This window comes from Suillus plorans (genome assembly GCF_016647745.1).
Source record: "Suillus plorans strain S12 chromosome Unknown HD556scaffold_101, whole genome shotgun sequence".
In the NCBI taxonomy this organism is placed as follows: Eukaryota; Fungi; Basidiomycota; class Agaricomycetes; order Boletales; family Suillaceae; genus Suillus; species Suillus plorans.
This window is the reverse complement of record NW_024537485.1, coordinates 102,700-124,421: the sequence shown is the minus strand read 5'-3', so window position 1 is coordinate 124,421 and position 21,722 is coordinate 102,700. Positions and strand designations below refer to the sequence as shown.

The following is a 21,722-nucleotide window of genomic DNA, read 5'->3' as shown; positions in this document are numbered from 1 at the left end:
CAGTGTTGTCAACGGCAACTGACGAAATCAATTTGTTGTCCTGAATATGCAATCATGATGGTCACGGTCCTCAGTACTATGTTTCCCTTGTATTTCTACGCATAGTTTCAATAACACCGCGTCCTCGAGTTTCGACTACGAGGAACCTGCGGATCAGTTGCTTTCCAACCACAGGTATTACTTTGGGCTTGAGTGACGTATTGTACCAACAGCAATTAATTGAACGGACTGCAGGACAACTGCGGGATGAGGTTTATATCATCAGTAAGCTCTCATCGTTCTCAAGCAATCATCCAGATGGGTTTCAGATGTTGAATTCTGTGCGTAGCACAAAGTGGCGCGAGGGATACAACGCAGGATGTAGAGAGTGAACCCATGTGACGTATGCAGTGGATGAATAACATAATAAAGGAAAACTGCAGATTAGTCGAACAGCCCGAAGCCCTGTGAACGAACATCAGCACCCTGTCGTGACTGGAAAGGGAGACTTCAGCGCGTACCATATCGTCATCTGACTCCTCTTTTGCTTCTTCCTTCTTCTCCTCTTCTTTTGGTGCTTCAGCGGCAGCAGCACCACCAGCGGCAGCAGCAACGGGTGCACCGACAGCCGGTGCACCTCCACCAGCACCGACGTTTGATAGCAGATCCTTCACATTCTTTCCCTCCAAAGCCTTAGCAAGAAGAGTTGCCCAGATTGGCTCGAGCTCGACCGAGGCAGCGTCAGTCAAGGCGAGTATTTTGTCAGCCTGCATATGCTTCTTGAGCTACGAGAAATATGGATGTGAAACCTGCAAGATACGCACGGTAATTTCAATACCCTCATCGGCGAGGATAAGTGCAGCGTAAGTTGCGGCAAGTTCTAATGAGGCCTGCGCATCGCAAAGCGTTAGCGGTTGTGACGATAGAGGTACTACATCCAAAGTGCGGGTTATCAATCCACCATTTGGACTCGGATTGTTGGTGTTTCAAACAGATCCTGCAGCGTATTCTAACCATAACATGTGCAAGACAAAACTTACCATTGAAGAGGGCGATTATGTCGTGAGCTTGGGGACGTCGAGGGCGATGTGGAGACTAGTAATCTTGTAGATGAGGCTGCAAAATTCCGATCACGTGGACAGCACTGCCACCATTATTCTGTAAAGAGTCCATGCAGCACCAGGAACATACTTATTCAGTGATAACATGGCGGCAGCAACGTAGGTTGGGAGTTTACAGGGTTCGGACTGTCAAGTTTACAATTTTTTCACAGTATACCCAAAACTTCCTGGGCAGATGATGTTGACGAGCTTGGTGAATACCCACCCTCGCGTCCACAATCACATCGCAGTCTAACGTTCTCAAATAGATCAACCAAAGATTGAGGATTACGTGGATGAGAATGGCATCCGTATCACCATCGAGTATGCTATAAATGATGAGGGAAAGAAAGTCAAGGTACGTCTATCTCGCGGTCTGCATGCTATGTCTCATCTGTACCATCTTCCATGTCGGCGTTTTTTTAATCCTATATACTGATAAATTTCTGCAAGATAACCCGTAAAATAAAGCGTACGCTTCAAAAATCCGTCGTCGAGCACACAGTTGCTGAACGCAAGAAATGGGCCAAGTTTGGTAAGGAACGAGGGAACAAGGAAGGGCCAGATCGAGCGACGACCACAGTAGGAGAGAATGTGACTTTGAAAATTAGTGCAGGCAACAAGGTTTGTTTATAAGTTCACTGCTCTTGGATCAGACTGACAGTTATAAAAGTCCTCTGAGCCGGAGGTGACACCCGAGCAAAATATCAAAACCGAACTTGCAAAGGCCGGTGCAGGCAAGGTTATCTGTCGTCTTTGCAAAGGCGATCACTTTACTGCCAAGTGTCCATATAAGGACTCTCTCGCTGGTCTCGAAACTGCTGGTTAGTATTTTTCCATATTCACTTAATGCTCGACCTTATTGACGCGGATACGGACAGACCTACCGCCAGCTGATGATGCGGCCGACGTACCTGCTCCTGCAGCCAGCGGGGCGACTGGCGGAAAATATGTACCACCATCAATGCGTGGTGGTGCTTCTCGTCCTGGTGAATCCATGGGACGCCCAGGCGGCTCTCGCGAAGACCTCCCCACACTCCGTGTCACCAATATCTCTGAAGACACGCAAGAATCCGATCTTCGCGAGCTTTTCGGTACATTCGGGCGTGTAGCGAGGGTTTACGTCGGCCGTGACCGAGAGACGGGTATTGGCAAGGGCTTTGCATTTGTGTCCTTTGAGGAGCGCGCTATTGCCCAGCGGGCAATGGAAAAACTAAACGGTAAAGGTTATGATAATCTAATTTTGAGCGTACAATGGTCGCGTGAGTATTGTTTTTCAACAAAGTATGACTTGAGCTGATCTTTGTGATTATTAGAACCAAGACCGGACGGCCGCTGAGCGTGTGCTTCAACGAGAGTCGATGGAGACACGTGTAACGATATATTGTCGACAACAATATGGCTCTGGATTTTAATCGATTCGTTTTGAGATCTTTATCAACACCGACACTTTTCGAGACGGAAATAATAAATATAGAGAGGTACCTGGACGGGATTCTCGTTCGGTTTGTGCCTTGAAAAGGCTTTGCGGTCAGTTCGGCTTGAAAAATGCAAATCCGACGAGTATCGACGGGTAGGTTATCCGCTACCATTCCCGCCCCGCCACGGCGCATGCAGAAAGCCACAAGCAATTGAACTTATTTTTGACTACGTACGAAAAGATGAGAGCTAATACGATTTTCGCCAACCTGTGATTGTAATTCAACGAGTCATTGCAACATCCGAAGGCGAGCAGATTGCCTGTAATGCAATGATAAGATGTCCCACTACTTAGCATCTTCTGGCAATCAATGTGCCTTGCTCGACATACGAACATGTGTATTATCACATCGCATGTGATGCTCATCTTCGAGGATAATAATAGGAGATGAGGCACGCAAGGTGACTTGAGTAGATTAGCGACCTGTCCGTCTACGAGGGGTTTCAACTTCGGCCAATTCGATACAGTGGGCCTGCAACATTTCCAGTACTGCAGTGGAAACTCAAGCTCGATTGTCAGGCCTTCAGCTTGCAAACCAAGGGTGTTTGCATACGTAAATGATTCTGTGATTTGTGTTTGTATTCGATGTATGTGTTGTAGCTACAGTACTTATTGATTGCAAAATTTTATAAATGAATCAGGGATGAGCGCTAGCGCGCTACGCCGGTACCCTGTATAGATAGTATTGAATCGATTCACGATGTCTTCTTGCATGTGAAGCGTTGCGGTTACTCTTTGACGCACTAACAAGTAGAGATCGCTTACTAAGCGATCCAACTCATCTTTCACCATTTGCGATGGCTTCAGACGCGTCACCTACATCAGTCTTATTCGCGCGTGGCATACTAGCCCGCCTCGCGCTATGGCCAGCTCTTCGCATTGCTGTGCACCAAAATTGGGGAGGTCCGCAAAGCGCACAAAAACAGCGCTGGTTAGCGGGTATCATCATAGATGAATTTGAAGCATGCCTTCCATCGGCATCTGCTTCATTGACGGCTTTCGATTCGCATCAGTCAACCCCCATACATTCATCACACACGCTCCCAGAACCAGACACCGAATACATAGAAACGATGCTGCTCCAGATCATGGATGACGAGTTTGAAGTTGCGCTCGAGGATGGAAGCGCGTTCGACGTTGCTAGAGATGTTGTGCGTTTGTGGAACGATGCGAAAGAGGGAAAGGAAGGATATGTCAAGGACCTGGAGATGCAAGCGGATCGGACGAAAGGGAAAATGCCACAATATGAAGTGGATGCAGGGAGTGCAAGTGATTGGGAAGATAGCGATGGTGATAACGAGGATGAAAGTGGAAGCGACAGCGAAGATTTCGGGAAGGAGATTGCCCCACAGCTGCTTGACCATGCAAAGGAAGTACTAGACATCGATGAGGATGGCTTTACTACCGTAAAGAGGAAGGGAGGCAGATAAAATACCAAAATGTGTAATCTAATCAGACAAGATATGCAACATCTAGTCGCTATCTGAACTATCATCACCATGCTGCTCCTCATCGGTCGAACTCTCGTCCTCGCTGTCCTCAGGCGCAGCTGTGCGCTTTACAGTTCCTCCGCGCATTGCAGCCATCTGACCGGCCAATGTATCCTCCTCAGGATCAGAAATCTCATCCTCCGCGGTTTGCTCCTCCGCATTGAGTGCAGATATGTCATCGATTTTGAGCTGCGTGCTACATCAGTCATCGCGACACTGCAAAGTCAAACGAGAACTTACCGAAATGTCACGGCACAACTCCTCACCTACAAGCGTATCGCTGACCAGGTATACCTTCCAAGTGAACAAGCCCACGTTGGGGGGAGCCTGGAACTGTAACTTGTAGGAGCGGTAGTCACGTTCCTTCCCGGGGCTCGATGCGGGTACGTCTGAGATCTTCATTGGGGGAACAACAATTCTGTTCGACTTGTCATCAGCAAGGACAAGCCACCAGCCTGGCTTGCGCAGCTGTGAATGTTGCAATCAGACATGCAGAGATGACACCAAAGGAAAAGACAGACCCCTGGCCAGTGAGGTGCGTGAGCCCACACAGGTGTCGCCCCCTCGATATCCTCCGCATCCTTTCGGTTGTTCAAAAATTTGTCGTCTTTTTCCCTATCCTCCCGGATGGCCTTTGCAGATTTTTCCGAAACAGACGAGGGTAAATCGGTTTGAAGTGGCTGACGAAGACGCAGTTTAACGAGGAGGAAAACGATAGATGATGGTGTGACCAAGCGTTCACCGATAACTAGAGTGAAATAAGTACCGAGTTGATGATCACAATGAAGAACAAACCCTTGAAAGACATATCCACAACATCCAACCGACTCCAACCCTCGACAGCCTTCCGTGCTTCCGTTTTCCGAATGTCTCCATTGTCCTCGAGTCGTGATATGAACGAGGCAAGGTCTTTCCCTTCTGGTTCATCAGCATCACCATCGAAGCCAGGTAATTGAGCTTGTGGTGCAACAGTTTTTCCAGGGAGAAGAGCTTGCGTGACGTAGGCATGCAGACGCATCACCATCAAGGTGGGTGCTAACCAACTCCGTGCAGCCGAGATTCCTAGCAGTGCGTTGAGCAGCATCGGAGACTGCAATAATAACTTGGCTTGTTCTGGACGCGCAAACGATCAGAAACGTCATCCCATCCTGAAAGTCAAACCTACCTTGCTTAAGCGCCTCATCGTTGATTTTTAACCTTAAGAAGTGCGCATACAACAATACCAATGCCCGCTGCTTGGTCCCTTCACATTTTCCATCAGGAGCCACGAGATCCTTTACCTCCCTCCATTGATCGCCCATTTTTTCATCGATCTGTTTCTCGAGTTCCTCTAATCCAACTGCAGTGCCTGCCCACGTAGTCTCCCAGCGGTATGCCTGGCCCAGCGCACTAATGACCTCCTTCATGCCGCTGTTGTCCGTGAGCGCCTTGAAGAACGCAGCGGCGGTCTTTGCATTAATCCCATCTTTTGTTTTTTGGCGGTTACCAAACCACCAGCGACCCTATGCTTTGTAAGGACCAATCAAGGTGAGGCGATTGCGGGGAACATACCACAAGCGTTGGGAGTGCGCCACCGAAGAGAATGCCATATACACCGAGGACCCAGATATTGTTTTTGCCCTCAATAACCCACTTTGGCAAAGCAATGCCCATCGAGACTTCTTGTCGGCCATCGGGATGTCCGAAAAGTTCCCAGTTGCGGCGAATGGTCTCGTCTGTTAACCTTGAATGGTGTTAGTGGGATCACACCTGACTACGAATTCGACATACGACGTACGACTTATACGCCTTGGTAATGTCCACGAAACGGTTAGCAATGTCCTCTACTGTCTCATTAATGGTTGCTTTGACTTTGTCGGGATGACTGAGAATGATGAGTTTGTACGCTTCATGCATAGTATAAGAATTCAGACGCGTACTATATTCGTGATAATTCCTTGAAACGTGATTTGATCTCCTTCTCCGTTGCTCCCTGCATGAGATGAGCAACCAAAGAGAGCGGGTATATTGTGTTCTACATACCGTGCCGATTTGAAGGATCTCGAATGGATTATAGACCTTGTTTTCTATTTCTGCATGTGCAACTTTGAATGAGAGGAAGGCGACAGCAGCCCAGCCCACGGTGATTAATAGTGCCCTTTTAGAGCGTGAGTGGCATTCAGAACCGTGCAAATGTCTCACTTTGGGGTAAACTTTGGTCGGAGCAGGGAGCCACCCTGGTGCTTCCTCACGTCGGCTCTACGCTGTATACAGGGTGTGCATTGGCACCCATTATCCAGCTCTGGGGGTTCTGGACATTTTTTAGTCAAATTCGCAAGAACAACGAAACATGCTCACTGGAAGACACGCTTGCAAGTGATGAGAGTGTAACAGGCAGCAGAATAATAACAAGGACAGAAATGACGAAATAGGCGGCCATATTGCCTGCCTCATCATAGTGATAGTTCGCCATTGCCGCAGATTAGCGACAAACGATTAAGTGCTAGTCCGTCCAAAAAATAGAAAGAAACGAGTTTGAACGAAAGTCGACGTGGCTTGAGGAGAAGTAAGTGCATAAAGTAAATACACCCGTGGGACATCTAGATTCTAGACTATTCATCATTAAGATTTTCCTACTTTTACCGACTGATTTTTGACATTTACATTTATTAGTCTCAAGGCCTGTACATGTACGAACGTTCTCTAAGACATGAGCAAGCTGCAAAAAATAAACGTTAGGCGTTGATCATTCTGAAGGAATATCATGATCATGATGATGTTGCGGAGGTTCAACGTAAGCTCGGTGTTTAAACTGTCGCTGTCATCATGCGGCTCAAAATCTCGACAATTCATCCGTTGGGCCCGTTCAAAGCATGGTTTGCTCTAGACGATGAGGCCCACACAATCACGCAACTCAAACGCGCGCTATGTGCACGGCTGCCCATTGGTATGCAAGCCGATAACATTACTCTCGTGATGGACGAGTATGACCTTCTGGACGACAGTCCTATATCGATTTTACGCGACGGGGACGCTGTTTGGTGAGCATAAAAGTGTGCCATTTACTGCGGTGAGCTCATGTCCTTGACAGTATCAAACGTGCAGTAGCAACATCCCAAGCTGGTTTGTCGAGTAACAGGGTGCCCTTGCCTGCCACTCAGAAGCGTAAACGCCGTGCATCTACATCTTCGGAACCTTCGTCCAGCTCATCCTCGAGTTCTAGCTCATCTGACTCATCTGACGACTCATCCAGCTTATCCGACTCATCCAGTTCCTCAGACTCGGACTCCGATTCAAACACGGATGAGGCTCCAAAACCCTTACGGCAGCCCTCCGAGTCAGGGAAGCGCATGAACGCAACTACAAAATCAAAAACTGTGCAAGACAAGTACGAGAACTGTTTGACTCTCTTCGTCACTTACGCAGATCCACTAGCATCTCGTTTGTCCCCCCGGGTTACGGTAAGCCTTCCACCCGCAATCGCAATCTCCGCAGACGACGAAAACGTGTGGCGGAGCACAATCAACCTCCTGACAAACCTTTAGCACCCATATCCGGTGCTAATACTGTCCTACCCCTTTCCACTCAGCAAAACTCCTCAATCCGTACCTCTTCTGAAGCCTATGTTGCAGATGCAGGGCCCGAGTCTGAGCCCAACGTGATGATGGTGTCCCTGCGGAATAAAAATAAGAAAAAGAATTTCCGCCAGCTTATGGACAAGCCCCTCCCTCCAAAGATTGTGTTTTCGGAGCTTGAAAAGGCCCCCGCACAAGCTGAGCCTCCAGATAAGGTTGTACCTGCTGGAACTTCAACTTTAGAAGAGGTTGCAGTGCCTCTCGTCAAGCACGCAAGGCTGATTCCTCCTTCGGAACGGAATAGCTTGCCATCGAATATATTCGTAACGAGTGTAGATGTAGAGGAAGGTAAACGACCGAAGAAGAAATGGAGATCAAAAGAGGAGCTTGCCAGGGCTTCCTACGACAATGAATCGTGCACCGCCGATTTCAGTCTCGATTACGGTTCGGCTGAAGTGTCGATGGCAAACCCAGACGAAGTCTTTTACCTTCGTGCGGACCAGCAGTGGGACTTACTTCCAAAAATCACTAGCGCGTTACAAGTGACAGTAGACAACATTGTTGCATACAAGGTAGGCTTCTTTCATCAGTAAAGTGCACAGGAACGCTCATCTGCCCGCTCAGGCTCTTGCCATCAATCCTATGACGTGGACTCCCGAGATGCTGATGACAGTCGCCCGCGTGATATCCGTATCTTCCACACATCTCACTACGTCCCGTTTACAGCGGCCTGTTCAAGTTTCATTCAGTGGACTGATGGATGTGACAGAACCTGCCGAAGAGGATGAGACACACACTTGGGTAGATGTTTTGTCGCAGGACTGGCGTGTCATGTGATGAGGCCGAAGTAGTAGTTGCCTTGTTGCCTGTACATACTTACTAGTGACATGTTGCGAGCTAAGAAGTAAAGGAGGACGGTTTCAAGAAGACTCGGGCGCCCGCGTGGTTTGCGCTTTGGCAACTTAGCACGACCTTGATTTGACCTTGGTGACTGTATATAGTATGTACATGACATCAAATAATGAAAAAAAAAACATGTGGGGACAACAGATAAGTGATTAGATTCGAGTGTTTTCCCTATTGTAATTGTTATAGTAACTGTATACATACAGTAAATAACAAAATTAAAATGGAACATATGGTACAATTACAGACAGGGAGACAATGTGGTGCAAATGTGGTGACAGGAGATAAAACAGAAGGTTGTGAAAAAAATGAAAGAGTCGGGGCACAATGGGAGGTGACGGGAGACAATAGGACACTGAACTGGACCGTTGAACAGGAGACACCCAAAGCAACCTTCACAATGATTATTAGGATGGCCCCGTCACCACAGCGCCCACAGTTTCACATCCCCTATTTTTTAGTATATATATACGGGATTGCAAGTATCATGTATCCCAACACACGACCTCAACAAGAACCTCAGATCGACTAACTAAATGAGCAGAATTAACGAAGAAGATGCCGACACCGTCGTTGGTGGTCCTTCCTACCCTGTACTAAAACACGAAGACCTCAAGAAATCGGACCAGATCGACGAAAGCCATGACAATCATTCGACTGGCACGAATCCCAAAAAACTTGAAAGGGGGTCTTTGCACGAATTCTCCAAAACCGCAGACTATGCATTAGAAGAACGTCCGTTTTTCGTACCCATCGCTAAGGACGGCATGATTGCTGCACTAGAGAGAATTGACAGGCAACTTCGAGACGTGAGTAGTACCCTGATCGGTACATCATTCTGGTATTCACCGCGTTAACCTACAACAGTCCGGGCGAACGGGTCTCTTGTCAAGCAAGGTGAACTTGAATTTCTCAGCGTGACATTTGCGGTTTACATCAAATTATCACTACTAGGTCCCTGTCTCGTGGACCGGTAGGGAAGTTTCTCCAGGTTTCCTTGGTTTAATCAATCACGGTGGTCTCCCAAAGATATTGACCAAGCCTGGTCGATACCCTGGATTCCCCCTCCGTAATTGGTGGACTCGTCAATGGTGCGGTACCAAAGGACGTGCGTGCGCTGATGTTCTACACGATGTCATACTAAAAGGCGGCCATCAGTCTCGGACACTGCGATCCAGTTTCAAGGTCTAACAGTCGTTCAGGTGTCCCAGAACCAAGCGGCCGTCATTTCTGATCCACAAAATCGCATTTTTGTGGTTAAAAACTCAGGATTTGTTGCGTACGCAATTGATGGAACATACGACGTTCTGGCTGTCGTCGACCAGACCCATTTGTCTACTTCGATCAAGGACACAGTAACAGACGCTATCCTTGGCTCGTACGTACCTCTGTATCCCATCTTGTTCATGATGCTCATTTGAATCTCGATCAGGATTGATGAAATTAAGATGCGCAGTCACATCGCTTCAGGCAAAGAACAGGAATACGTTGTGGCATTATTGTTAATCCGCTCCCCTTTCCAACATTCTTGTTCTGATTGTTTATGACAGCTTGAACATCCCGGCAAATAACTGTGCCATTCTCCAGCGTGGAGACGATCTTGAGTTACTCCCTGCTGGACAACATTATATAACAAATCCAAACATCACACTGCGTGGTTTGTTTACGCTCGGCGAGAATCAGCTCGAGCTGCCCACAAAGGATATGTAAATAATTCGCTCGGCCACTGATACCCCATCTTACGTCGCTGGCCTCCAGTTTCACGAGAGACCAAGTGCCTGTCGGCTTGAGGATCTATCTGAAATGGTGAGCAGTGAGAATGATGCATCTGATGACTTGAGTTATTCATAAAACTGCTAGGCAATTAATGGAACCCCTGAAGGTGCGCCTTTCGACAAATTGGTTTTCGTCAGCGATTGCTCACTTCGTCTGCAGCTTACCAAACATGGCTATAACACTCCCTATGATGCGCTCCGTGACAAAACCCAGTCCATCCTCACGCAGATTGTGGCTCATCGTATGTCCATCGATTATTCTTGTGATAGTTTGACTCACGCACTGTAGTTGACTACGGCACCATGGTGAAGCAGCGCTCTCTTGGACCTGACAACCTCGAAGACGGTTCGGACCCTTCATCTGCATTCATTGACGCTCTTCGTACCAGGGCCATGGACGAGATGCACGAGGCTGCACTCGAGTATGGAATCATTTTGAAGGATCTTGGTAAGCGTGGGGCGTTTCAATACAAGTGACATTTGGAGCTGACCGTACTCTAGCCGTGATCGACCGTGAATTCAAGGGAGACATTGCGTCAACCATGGACAAGCTTACAACAAGGGCGTTACAGGCGCAGGTCGAGGCTGCTGTAAGTTTCATCCTCTTTGACATAGTCATTCCTCTCATTTATATGCTGCAGAATGTCGACCGAGAAAACTCGAATAAAGTCAAACAGGAAGAAGGAGCTCTCGCTGTTGCTCGCATTAAGGCTCAAAGCCGTAATGTCGGTATCAATTTATTTTCTAAGCTGTTCATAACAAACATTTTTAATAGGCGCAAGCCGATTCCGAGGCATATAGTGTTATTGCCGCTGCCAAAGCCCAAGCTGAGCGTACAAAGATCGAGGCTCTTGCAGAAGCGGAAGCTATCCGTCTTACCGCTGAGGCCGACGCACAAGCAGTCAGTATCAGAGCGGCGGCTGATGCCAAGGTCACCGACCAATTCGCACGCGGGATGGAGATGCGTAGAGTGGAAGTCACGCGTGTCCAAGCGTTTGGCAACAAGACTGTTTTCGTGCCTACAGACGGGACTGGGGTGCAGATGGGCAACGCAATGGCAGTGGGCATGGCTGCCGGAATGGCCAATGGCCATGAAGCTTAATTGTAGCGGTACTTCTAGAGCTTTGATTTTTTTCTCTGACACAGACTCTGTCAGCTATTATATATCACTCGATACTGAGGTGTACTGCCGCGTAGATACTATATATGACTTGCGTTGATGCTCGGCATGATGGAGTCACGGCAAATCGCGCGCGCATCCAACCCGAGATCACCCGAGTAACAATTTTTACTTTCATTGGATCATCGCAAATTCATTAGATCCACATTTCCTACCTGGCCAAGTGCTAACAACTCCTTTACTCGTCGTCCTCGACGACCACCAAGCTCAAATTGTGCGACGTTTAGCACAGGCTCGCAATCGCGACCATGCTCCCCAAGGTCGCTAATCACTTCTTTCTGCACACTTCTCGTGCAGTAGCCGCCGTCCAGAACCAGACAGGTCATACCCTCCGTAACGTACTCCAACTTCAGTCATCTGCACCAAGCGCCCCTACAGCATGGACTGGTGCCGGCAGCTCAAGCTGGGGCAGCAATGGTGCTGGCCCGGGCGGCGCAAAATTCAATGCAGGTAGTCGGTTCTATAACGGGTATACGGTCAGTTGCTGTGGATCTTTAGATCTGATATGATTCTGATAGCTTCCAGGGCGCCGGGCGTGCTGTGACACAAGCAAATGCATCTACCTCACATGATGGGAACTCTGAACAGAGCGATGAGCGCGACGAAATCGTTCCCAAGCGCGTCGAGCCCCGCTCTTCCAAGCGTACCATTACCCGTCGGCACAGTCTCTCTCTTGGTACACTCAGTGAGCACGAGCATGGACAAGAAGACTCTTTAGGTGTCTTGCACACCGTCCAACTACACGTTCGTTCAAAACACACGTTCGCTGCATCCGGCGAAGCGCTCGACGAGTCTCCCTCTGATTCTTCGCGGGCTCTCACACGGCGTAATTCCACAGCCTCACTGAGTGCGTCAGGTTCCATTGATGATTTACCCCCGCCTCTGGTCCCTTCAGTATCTGGCAAATCCATACCCACTGATCCCGCAGCCCCGCAGTCCGTGGCAGACCCAGCCGCAGACGATGAGAGTGGTAAAGTTTCCGCAATGTATCAGTCTCTTCGTCGGGCAGCGCGGTCTGGTGATGGTGCCAGTGTCATCCACGAGGTTCACATCCTTCGCACAACTCATAAGAACCCCATGGTTTCAGAGTTCAACATGGCCTTATCTGGTCTCCACGAAACTCGTCGCCCTGGTGAACCTCTTACACTCTTGCTCGAGACATACAATGACATGATCCGACGCTCCCTCAAGCCAAATGTTCGCACCTACATCTCTCTTATTCTCGCTCTTACCGAGCGCGATTACGAGGTCCACAAGTCTATTGGAGTTCTTGATGGTCGCGTCAAGCGCCGCAAGCTTATTGGTCGCCAGGAGGTCGCTCTGAATGAAGCAGATGAGAAGCGCATTGAGCAGCTCAAGGCAGAGAACAACTTTGCCACTGCCATGTCTATGTTTGACGCGGCGTTGAACGTTGGCGCACGCAACAAGTTCCCTCTCGCGATATACACCAATCTTCTCCGATCATGTGCATTCCAAGCTGATGTGGATGCTGCCATTCGCGTATTTGCGCAGCTGGAATCGCGCACTGATTTCCTCCCTGGCCCTCAAGTCTTCTTGAATCTGCTTTCTGTGTACGCCAATGCAAATGATCTGCAGGGCGCTAAGGAGGTCTTCCAAGAGTTCAGGGAAGCTAGCAAGGCAGGCCGCGTTAAAGGACTTGATTTTTCCGCAGCTCCTGAAGCAGCCGTAGCCAGCTCGATCACTCGGGGACAACTACTTGTCTGGAACAAAATGATTGAAGCTTACTTCCGTGGTGGCCAGCCTGCAGGTGCTCTCCGCCTCCTGGAAACCATGATGGACAGCAATGCCAACCCCGCTGAACTCTCGCCGGAGGTTCCCTCGCCCTCTTCGTCCACGTTCTCGTCCATCATTGCTGGTTTCTGTTACTCGGGAGACGTCACAAGTGCTCTGTCCTGGTTTGACCGCCTGCTACAGCAGGGTGAAGCAGCCCGGCATCCGCATGAATCTTCTCTTGTCCCCCCTCGCCCTGACCAGCTTGCATGGGTTGTGATGCTTGACTTCCTCGCTCAGGAGGGCATGATTGCAGATCTCAATAGGCTCTATGACATTCTTGTTGAATGTGCCCCTCGCGACGGCCTCGAAGTGCGCCGTTTAGACCATACTCTTGTTCTCGAAGCCAATGTCAACTACCTCCAATCTGGGGCCATCAGCACATCCGGAGCTAAGAAGAATGCGCCGGCTTTCAAAGATGTGCTCAGGCTTGTCCAACTAGCGAACAAAGTAAATGTCTCTTTGAGCAAAGAGTTGGCGGTCCTCTACCTACACACCTACATGTCGACCTGCAACCGCGGTAACATGTCGCAATATGCGATTGGCCTCCGTGAACATGAAGCACTCTTGTCGAGTGCCCTCGCCGTTCTTTCAGCAGAGACCGATATGGAGCAGATCATCACAATCAAAAACTATGCATACAAGGGCCTTATCCCCCTTCTCACTGCACTTTCAAAGCAAAACCTCCAGTTATCTAAATTGAAAGCAAGCCTCATCTCCAATCTTTCGGATGCGCTATATGCTGGCTACTCGAAGGAGCAGCGGGATGAATTCTTTGGAAAGGTGTCATCTGACTTCCGTATCGCACTCGAGAAGCCCACCGAGTCGCGCAACTTGTCGCCTAATCCTGTGGTGCAGATGTATCCTCCCATCAAGGATATCGTTGTCGATGGTACGCTCAGCCGCTACGTCGATGAATGGTTCCCATCGCACCCCACCGTAACGATCCATGGGGCCTACCGCCGCCTCCAAGACGGAATTGCCAATAGCAAGTACGTTCATCCCTCTACCCTGGGGCGGCTCATCAACGGCTTTGGACGTGTCGGTGATCTCGACAAGGTGCATAGCCTGTATGACATCGCGCAAATCGTATTATCCTCGATCGATAACAAACAGTGGCAGTCTCAGGCGTGGTTCCAAATCGAAGACCAGATGATTATCGCATGCGCACATGCCGGAGACATGGAAGCCGCGTTCCAGCATCGAGATCGCATTACGTCCAATGGCGGAATTCCTTCTCCTGATGCCTATGGATCTCTCATAGAATGTGTCAAGGACACCACAGATGACACCTCGAATGCCATGGCTCTCTTCAGTGACGCGCAGATGCTTGGATGCACGCCGAATGTCTACCTATACAACACGATCATCTCCAAGCTGGCCAAAGCGCGCAAGGCTGACTTCGCACTCGAGCTGTTCCAGCAGATGAAGGCTACGCCTGGTGTCCGCCCATCCTCAATCACATACGGCGCCGTCATAGCCGCTTGCGCGCGTGTCGGTGATGCTCAGTCTGCCGAGCAGTTGTTCTTGGAGATGTCTTCGCAGCCCAACTTCAAGCCTCGCATCCCACCCTACAATATGATGATGCAACTGTATGCGCACACAAAGCCTGATCGTGAGAGGGTGCTCCATTATTATGATCAGCTTCTTCTCGCTGGTGTCAAGCCTTCCGCGCACACATATAAGGTATGTTATCTAATTGTATTATCTACTCATCTTTAATGTGCGTTTCAGCTGCTCATTGATGCATATGGAACTATTGAGCCGGTCGACGTCAGCGCTATGGAAGGCGTGTTTGAGCTCCTCAGAAACAATAGGTCGGTGGTACTTCAAGGTAGCCATTGGGCTGCCCTTATCAACGCATATGGTTGCGTGAAGAAGGACTTGAGGAAGGCGATCAGTACCTTCGACTCTATCCCAACACCTGATGCTGTCGCCTATGAATCCCTCATCAATGTGCTCGTCACCAACAAGCAGATGGCTCTTGCACCCAGCTACATGGAGAAGTTGAAGTCGTCTGGTGTACATATGACGGCATACATCGCCAATCTCTTGATTAAGGGCTATGCTGCCGCCGGGGACGTTGAAGAAGCTCGAAGAATATTTGAGAACTTGGTGGATCCCCCCAGCGGCGTCGCAGCCTCAGGTAACCATGTTCCTCATGAAGGCTCCAATCAGCGTACGTCCCCATCGCCATCCCTGTCGTACCGCGAGGTGAGTATTACAGCAAATACACGTGGATGAGAATTCATCCTGCTTTCCAGCCATCTACGTGGGAAGCTATGTTCCGTGCAGAGCTAGGTAATGGCTATCGCGACAGAGCGGTCGCACTGCTGGCCCGGCTACAGGAAAGGTACATCCATATCCCCCGGCTCGTATGGTTGAAACTGACTTCTGTCAAGACAATTCCCTGCTGCAGTATACAATCGGATACGAGGCATCATGAGCGATCATTCCGTCTCACCATGGGCAGCATCTCCTTGATCACACTACTATTGTCCACTGCTTGATTATAACACGGACCCGGCAACACTGGCTAACCAGCAGAAGGCGCAATATTTTTCTAGACGCCATGATTGGAACACTAAAAAGCATCTGCTCACTAATCATTCATTCATTGCGACACTACCATCATGCATGACACTCGTGTACACTATTGTATATATACATTTGTATCATACCCTCGCGATGAATTTTTTCAAGTTGCTCCGAACGTGACGGTTGATGAACAGCTTGGAGGTTTTTTAGGCCCTGTTGGGCTTGTGTGTGTAATTGATCCACTTGTCAAACACTAGTCACTAGTCACTTTCCACTTGCGTGCACAATACGTTCATCCGGCATTGTTCTCCGAAAGAGAACACAAGAAAATGGGATTCAGAAACTATAAGTTGTCGATGTCTAACACTCAGCGTTCATTATCGAGAAGTCGTACTTGTTTGGCGATGAACACGTACATACCTTCAAGTTGCATCTGCCCGGGAGGAATCTGTAATGCCGTTTCGTATCTGGCAATCTGACTCGGAGGCAGCTAGTGCTGCCAAGAGAGAGCATTGTGGCCATCTCGACTCCGAGCATGTGAAGGGAAAAGTAGACGAGCTCGTCGCAAATCTAGGTTTAAGTACTAGTCATACCCTGCGACGAGATCTTAATGACCACTGCTAGCCAGTCCTAGTAGTCTATAGTCAAGACCCGATCGACGCGTCTCTAGTCACGTGTTAACAAAATCAGTTCATCACGCACCTGCATCAAGGGGAATGATAATCTATGGCACGCTGGCCAGTTTTACAACACACATGATTAAAATTGGTACTCCTCAAATTCCAGTTTAGAGAACCGCCAATAGCACTACACAACTTGTTAGTACCCGACTCAAATTCTGACTGGATGGCCAGCCATCCAGAAGCTATAGCAATGTCACCTGTTGCAAGTTTAATTTTGCTCATCGACGGCTATATGATGAATGGTCTACGTACAGCAAGTGCAGCGAACTGAGCTGCCAGTGCAGTCTGCTGTGAATGTAATTTCCATCCCATGTATACCACCAATCCTTCATCCCTCTTGTCCTAGGCCTCAACACCAACTATACGCGGGCACTCTGCAGCACCATTCGCAAGTGTAAGATCCTTTCGGGTACTCTTGGGGTCATATTTCGATCCATCCCCTTCGTCAGCGCAACCCGCGAAGACTTTGGTGCAGTAATCGAACAGAACACTGCGTGGGATACCAGGAACTTCTTCAGTGAACTTAGACGGCGGCCACCCAAATGCTAATTGCAGAGCTGTCCGTGGACTGAAAAGTGACCTTCTCTTAGCGCCCTCGATCGTGGTGATTATTGTCATCATAGGAAGTATACTGTTGCCCTGTAAGGCCTGCCTGCCCCGGATGATCCGCATCCAATTTGTGTCTTGGAATTGTCCGACACATTGCCGAAGGGGTTGTATGCGATGTTTGATGGGGAGTACGGTCATGTCCAACTCGATCACCAAGGAATGAACGTCTGCTGGATTCTCTTCTTGAACGGTGGCCAGTTTGTGTCGTAGAGCACGCTGTCCTGGCCACTTGTCGTCATCGAACTCGGCTGCCTCAATTAATGCAATAAACGGCAGACTTGCCCGAAGGTGCCTGCCAGCCTTGGCCATTCCTGCTAACTGTGAGCAAGAGTGGATATATATATGTATATCGGTTTACACACCAATGCCAGCCTTTAGGATACTGCAATGCTTACGGTGCACAGTCGACCATGCTGCTCGCTGGCAAGATTTTGAGCAGTATTTCGTGGTCTGGCATCCAGCACACTGTTGAAGTCTGGTACTCGCACTGATGCACTATAACCGGTATCAGCATGGAGCAAACTTGAAATGGGAAGTTCATACCCCAGGACCTCCACAGGTTCGTTCGTACTCTGGACGTGTGCACGGCGTTAACGTAGAGAGAATTCTCCAACGTTGCGAAAGGATTTCTTTAAAGGTCAACAGCGAGCCCCACAATGTTGGATCGTGCATGGCATGAACATAAAGGCGTTGAGAATCGATATATTGCATAGACATCGAGGCAATACGAACGACTCTCTCATAGATTAGCGCCCCTCCCAGCTGTTCAAAAATCCTGATATCATAATCAGACCACCTGGACTTGTGCACGCGGTTTTCCGAGGGGAATACACAGTTCCGCAGGAGGACCTCCAGAAGACGGCAACGAAGGGCATGGCAGGCAGTTTCAATGGGATTATTAGAACACGCCAGCACGAACGAGATATACTGATGACCAATAGCCATAGCGGCCCGCTTTGTTGCAGTCTTTTGACAGAAGCTCTCATTGGTAGGATCCAGGTTAGGCTCTGTACCTGGATGTGTCCCTATTCCGGCCAGCGTGTTGAGAACTGTGCGTATTGAGGAATGTGTGAGAAAGAGTTCGCAAATGACAGGGTCTGCCTGGCTTGTAGCAAACATGAAGATGAGCGTTTGCTTGCACGTCAATGAGAGTGTATTTAAGGGGCTAAGGTCAAGGTCATGCTTGACCATGTCGCGGTCTCTCTGAGCCGCTCCCTTTCCTGCAAAACGTAGGCATTTGAGAGCAGCCAAAACCATAGGGGTCCTTCCTCCAGCGGCTTCGATGAGCGATGTCAAAGGCGGAAGAGGAGTGCTAGGAGGCTCATAGTACACGCACGAGGTGACTACATGGGCCATGAATGCGCGAAGCATGTTGAAGTCCTGACGCCAGTGGCGAAGATATGGATCAACAATGCAATCTTCGCGTTTGATGTCCGTTACCAAGTACCAGAGTTCCATGATGATTCGCTCGATATCCGGCGTTGTTCGATAGAGATGCGCGACAACACCGGGAAGTACGCTAGCCACATAGATGAACCGTATTGAGGTGCTGGCAGCTTCCTGCGAGGTTACACTGTAGATCCTGTGTAGGCGTGCAACTGGGTCATCCCGCGGGACGAGGAAATTATGGTAGAAAAATTGAACCCATGCAGATACCCCACTCCAATGTGAATGTATAGCATCGGACAGCTTCTGACGAAATTGGGGTGCACCACGTAATTCTCCTTGATTCTCTCCGCATAGGCAACTAATGCCCATGATGGACACCTTAGCAAGCATAATTGAATGTGCAGAATCTGGAGTGATCTCATGGGGGACGAGCCTTGGATCGAGATGAACGAAAAAAAGAGGAATGAGAGTTTGAAAGTAAGGACGCAAATGATCAGAGGACTGTTTAGAAGAGATAGAACGGTTGAGCGATTTGAGAGACGCAAGGGACGATAATGATCCTCGTTCAATTTGTTTGACTTGATTCTAGGGCCACAATAATTACATCAATAGTCACCAAGTAGACGACCAATTTACTCACTTGCAGCCATGTTGGTAATGATTCCCACTGTGACATGATAGGAGAGTTGGGGATAGGATGCTAACGCAAAGCCTTGAGGCTCTGGTGTACTTAAGAGAAGATTCATTAAGAAGAATGATTGCCTCGAGGCTTCCGCGTGTTCCGCCTTGAGACGAATGATTGGGTGTCTGACTGCACTGCAGCCATGCATGAACCATCCGTAATGCGTGCATAAGTGGGCAGCCGTGTCGCATGTCGTCGGCTGCTTTATTTGGTGCTGTGCAATGTTCAAGCACGCATGTATGTAATACCGAAACTTATGGTTTGACAACCGAAGTGCTTCGATTTCTGGCCTTGCAATCGGGCTTACCGACAATCACGCCGACTCCCTCCTAGTAAATTCACGTTTGAGTTTGAGAAAAAGGTCCATAAATCAATCTAGACGACCACCCTTGATGTACCTATGCTCGGACTGCAGATCCGTATCATCATCCAAAAGTTTCTTGATCGCCATAACAACCGCTGCCAAAAATCCAAGAATCAGCAGGACAGCCATGTATGGATGGGCGATGATGAAACCCTCAGTGCTTGTGAGACTTGAGTTGAAGACCTGTGTGTATGCAGTTGTGAGCGAGGGAGCTGATAACGACGTAGTGGCGCATACCCGAAGAGAGCGCTCTAGGATGTTCTCCGAGTGCTTGGAACGTATTTTGCTGTCGTAAATTCCTTCAATAGCAGAGAATATGCTGACGGTGTTTAGCTGAATGGGCTGTCCAGTAGTATCCCTATCCCAATAGATGAGGCGCTATCCAATTATTAGCTATGATACATGAAAAGAACAGGAATTACAATTTACTCACATTATGATCAGCAACCACCACCTTCGGCTGCTCTTTGACCTTCACACCGTACATACTCTTCATCCAACTTCCCCATTGATCAGCGTCCATCCACGTGAATACCACATCTTGTTTCCCAACATAGCTCTTGCGCAGGCGCCACTTTTTTGCAATATCGTCCAACTTCGATGAGACATCATTTTGAACGTCGTTGGGCGTCGCAGCGATCACAACGAGTGGGTTATGTGGAGCATTCATTACCTGTTGAAATACATCACGCGAGAGCTCGAGGGAGGTTGGGAGGCGGTTGGCGAATAGCCAAGTGCTAAGTGTGTCAGAACTGGATGGACTAAAGACTGAGGTGGGTTCCTTTGAGTCATGATCTTTGAATGCTAGGATGGCCCAGGATTCTGTCGCTGGGATGTCATAGCGAGCAAAGAGTTCCTTGGAAGATGATACAAATACCGGGGGCGACCCGAGGAGCAACTGCGAGTCTTTAGTGACCTCACTCTGAAATATTGTCAGTACTAAACAAGGCACATAATGCGGTGCACGTACGACAATATGTTCATGTGATGAAGAAAGTAGGACATACGCAACAGGATTTTCATGAACAACCTTGTCAAGATCATGAGCACTTATTGGTTGCATGGTCCTGGAGCAGACATTAAAAAGCGCCTTATGACTCCGGAAAATTTGTCCTTACGGAGATGCTGCCTTGTCAGCGAAAGCCACAAGTGGCTCGTATTTTCTACTTCCTGAGTACTCTGTCTTGGCTCCGTGAGAATAGTAGAACAGCATAGGATAACCTGTGACCCCTTGCTTCGAGCATAGCGACTTGAACTCATCGCAATTGACTTCAGCGATATTGAGCTTGTGCTGCATGCGACGAGCAACCTGCGTCCACGTTGGAGCAAGTTTCTTACAGTGTCCGCACCTAACAAACGGCTGTTAAGACAAATTTTGGTCTATAATTGATGCAGCGTACCACGGTGCAAAGAACTTGACAAATGTAGGCGCCTGCGACACAAAGTTGTCGAATGTCTCGCTAGTTAAGGATATCACCTCTCCTAAAGGGTTGGATTCTGCCTGCGACACATGGACCACCGAATTCTCGTCTACAGGAACGATTTCAGCTACCAATTCCTCCTGCTCAACCGCAGTAGAGGATGACAAGGGATTTGCGGTATGTTCAGCACGTGCAAGAAGGAAATCTACAAGGATATCGAAGTCGCGATCTTTAGTGAAGGTCTCTACAAACAGCCCGTTTCGATAGAGGTTCATTTGAGGGTATCCTGTAACACCGTTCTCGGTGCACAAGTCTTCCGCGATTGACAAGGTCTATTAGTGGCCCGGAAAATTTGTAGAGCTCGCTCACCTCCATTCAATGCACAATTCACCTGTGCCAGGTGTATCCCTAGATCGGGTTTCTCTTTCTCAAAATTGTCTACTACACGGTTCCATGTCGGTTCAAAGTTGCGACAATGCCGACAATATGGGGAAAAATGTTCGATGAACCTACTCTCCTTGTTGAAAAAAAATAAGGGGCTCTACGAAAAAGACGCACCAAACACCATCTGCAATGGTCTGCTTGAAATCTTGAGGGGTCAGGACCTGTGAGCCTGCCGCCGGGGCGGCAGCGGCTTGAAGTACAAACCATGTTGTGAAAAGTGACAATGACGAAGATAAAGAAGTGAATCTCATGCCAGCATGGAATCCAGACTACTAATAGCAGTCCTCAGGCAAGAATATGTATGACTTGATGATGGCAGTTAAAAGTGAGGTTGTGG

General features: G+C 48.8%; 9 protein-coding genes across 9 annotated transcripts; 5 read left to right on the top strand and 4 right to left on the bottom strand.

The window, feature by feature from the left end:
- Positions 1–423: 423 nt before the first annotated feature.
- Positions 424–932, bottom strand: HD556DRAFT_1249043 (60s acidic ribosomal protein-domain-containing protein; the record flags this gene model as incomplete). The annotated part of the gene is made up of 3 exons (XM_041298811.1): positions 424–444; positions 501–746; positions 804–932. Coding segments are annotated over 3 exons (396 nt in total), but the record flags the coding sequence as incomplete, so codon positions are not given.
- Positions 933–1,138: 206 nt separating this feature from the next.
- HD556DRAFT_1418856 (eukaryotic translation initiation factor 3 subunit G-domain-containing protein) lies at positions 1,139–2,734 on the top strand. Its single transcript, XM_041304428.1, has 7 exons — positions 1,139–1,199; positions 1,253–1,293; positions 1,349–1,437; positions 1,533–1,703; positions 1,753–1,903; positions 1,961–2,341; positions 2,396–2,734. Exons 1-7 carry the CDS (start codon positions 1,186–1,188, stop codon positions 2,416–2,418), a joined length of 870 nt encoding a protein of 289 aa, XP_041153411.1. The 5' UTR covers positions 1,139–1,185; the 3' UTR covers positions 2,419–2,734.
- Positions 2,735–3,099: 365 nt separating this feature from the next.
- Positions 3,100–4,261, top strand: HD556DRAFT_86952 (Pre-rRNA-processing protein TSR2-domain-containing protein). Its single transcript, XM_041311884.1, has one exon. It carries the CDS (start codon positions 3,357–3,359, stop codon positions 3,987–3,989), a length of 633 nt encoding a protein of 210 aa, XP_041153410.1. The 5' UTR covers positions 3,100–3,356; the 3' UTR covers positions 3,990–4,261.
- On the bottom strand, positions 4,011–6,626 carry HD556DRAFT_1456149 (translocation protein sec63). The gene is made up of 11 exons (XM_041308128.1): positions 6,387–6,626; positions 6,231–6,339; positions 6,072–6,186; positions 5,969–6,021; positions 5,827–5,913; positions 5,601–5,772; positions 5,215–5,551; positions 4,845–5,162; positions 4,571–4,797; positions 4,290–4,517; positions 4,011–4,238 (listed from the first exon to the last, which is right to left on the bottom strand). Exons 1-11 carry the CDS (start codon positions 6,499–6,501, stop codon positions 4,032–4,034), a joined length of 1,968 nt encoding a protein of 655 aa, XP_041153409.1. The 5' UTR covers positions 6,502–6,626; the 3' UTR covers positions 4,011–4,031.
- Positions 6,627–6,829: 203 nt separating this feature from the next.
- On the top strand, positions 6,830–8,699 carry HD556DRAFT_1418851 (uncharacterized protein). The gene is made up of 4 exons (XM_041304427.1): positions 6,830–7,069; positions 7,120–7,416; positions 7,464–8,175; positions 8,228–8,699. Exons 1-4 carry the CDS (start codon positions 6,855–6,857, stop codon positions 8,438–8,440), a joined length of 1,437 nt encoding a protein of 478 aa, XP_041153408.1. The 5' UTR covers positions 6,830–6,854; the 3' UTR covers positions 8,441–8,699.
- Positions 8,700–9,045: 346 nt separating this feature from the next.
- Positions 9,046–11,447, top strand: HD556DRAFT_1418838 (uncharacterized protein; the record flags this gene model as incomplete). The annotated part of the gene is made up of 13 exons (XM_041304426.1): positions 9,046–9,318; positions 9,377–9,406; positions 9,464–9,617; positions 9,668–9,887; positions 9,942–10,010; positions 10,060–10,215; positions 10,268–10,315; positions 10,370–10,391; positions 10,445–10,526; positions 10,574–10,732; positions 10,786–10,874; positions 10,926–11,009; positions 11,060–11,447. 13 exons carry the CDS (start codon positions 9,046–9,048, stop codon positions 11,384–11,386), a joined length of 1,713 nt encoding a protein of 570 aa, XP_041153407.1. The 3' UTR covers positions 11,387–11,447.
- A 111-nt stretch (positions 11,448–11,558) lies between these two features.
- HD556DRAFT_1418829 (uncharacterized protein) lies at positions 11,559–16,036 on the top strand. The gene is made up of 5 exons (XM_041304425.1): positions 11,559–11,940; positions 11,990–14,941; positions 14,990–15,469; positions 15,520–15,608; positions 15,658–16,036. The coding sequence occupies exons 1-5, from the start codon at positions 11,713–11,715 to the stop codon at positions 15,737–15,739; spliced, it is 3,831 nt and encodes a 1,276-aa protein (XP_041153406.1). The 5' UTR covers positions 11,559–11,712; the 3' UTR covers positions 15,740–16,036.
- Positions 16,037–16,818: 782 nt separating this feature from the next.
- On the bottom strand, positions 16,819–19,150 carry HD556DRAFT_1450242 (uncharacterized protein; the record flags this gene model as incomplete). The annotated part of the gene is made up of 4 exons (XM_041307733.1): positions 16,819–17,396; positions 17,448–17,580; positions 17,629–19,059; positions 19,115–19,150. 4 exons carry the CDS (start codon positions 19,148–19,150, stop codon positions 16,819–16,821), a joined length of 2,178 nt encoding a protein of 725 aa, XP_041153405.1.
- A 376-nt stretch (positions 19,151–19,526) lies between these two features.
- On the bottom strand, positions 19,527–21,636 carry HD556DRAFT_1249052 (thioredoxin-like protein; the record flags this gene model as incomplete). The annotated part of the gene is made up of 8 exons (XM_041298812.1): positions 19,527–19,703; positions 19,758–19,898; positions 19,954–20,442; positions 20,491–20,587; positions 20,639–20,869; positions 20,921–21,254; positions 21,311–21,450; positions 21,500–21,636. 8 exons carry the CDS (start codon positions 21,634–21,636, stop codon positions 19,527–19,529), a joined length of 1,746 nt encoding a protein of 581 aa, XP_041153404.1.
- Positions 21,637–21,722: the final 86 nt, after the last annotated feature.

Coding starts and splice junctions, on each gene's coding strand:
- HD556DRAFT_1418829 (XM_041304425.1), top strand. CDS start 11,713: ATGCTCCCCAAGGTCGCTAATCACTTCTTTCTGCACACTTCTCGTGCA. Junction 14,942..14,989: donor CTTCCGCGCACACATATAAG/GTATGTTATCTA, acceptor TGTGCGTTTCAG/CTGCTCATTGATGCATATGG. Junction 15,470..15,519: donor CATCCCTGTCGTACCGCGAG/GTGAGTATTACA, acceptor CCTGCTTTCCAG/CCATCTACGTGGGAAGCTAT.
- HD556DRAFT_86952 (XM_041311884.1), top strand. CDS start 3,357: ATGGCTTCAGACGCGTCACCTACATCAGTCTTATTCGCGCGTGGCATA.
- HD556DRAFT_1418851 (XM_041304427.1), top strand. CDS start 6,855: ATGCGGCTCAAAATCTCGACAATTCATCCGTTGGGCCCGTTCAAAGCA. Junction 7,070..7,119: donor CGCGACGGGGACGCTGTTTG/GTGAGCATAAAA, acceptor TGTCCTTGACAG/TATCAAACGTGCAGTAGCAA. Junction 8,176..8,227: donor ACAACATTGTTGCATACAAG/GTAGGCTTCTTT, acceptor CTGCCCGCTCAG/GCTCTTGCCATCAATCCTAT.
- HD556DRAFT_1418856 (XM_041304428.1), top strand. Junction 1,294..1,348: donor AGATGATGTTGACGAGCTTG/GTGAATACCCAC, acceptor GTTCTCAAATAG/ATCAACCAAAGATTGAGGAT. Junction 1,904..1,960: donor CGCTGGTCTCGAAACTGCTG/GTTAGTATTTTT, acceptor GGATACGGACAG/ACCTACCGCCAGCTGATGAT.
- HD556DRAFT_1456149 (XM_041308128.1), bottom strand. CDS start 6,501: ATGGCGAACTATCACTATGATGAGGCAGGCAATATGGCCGCCTATTTC. Junction 6,340..6,386: donor ACTTGCAAGCGTGTCTTCCA/GTGAGCATGTTT, acceptor AAAAATGTCCAG/AACCCCCAGAGCTGGATAAT. Junction 4,518..4,570: donor ACGCACCTCACTGGCCAGGG/GTCTGTCTTTTC, acceptor CAACATTCACAG/CTGCGCAAGCCAGGCTGGTG.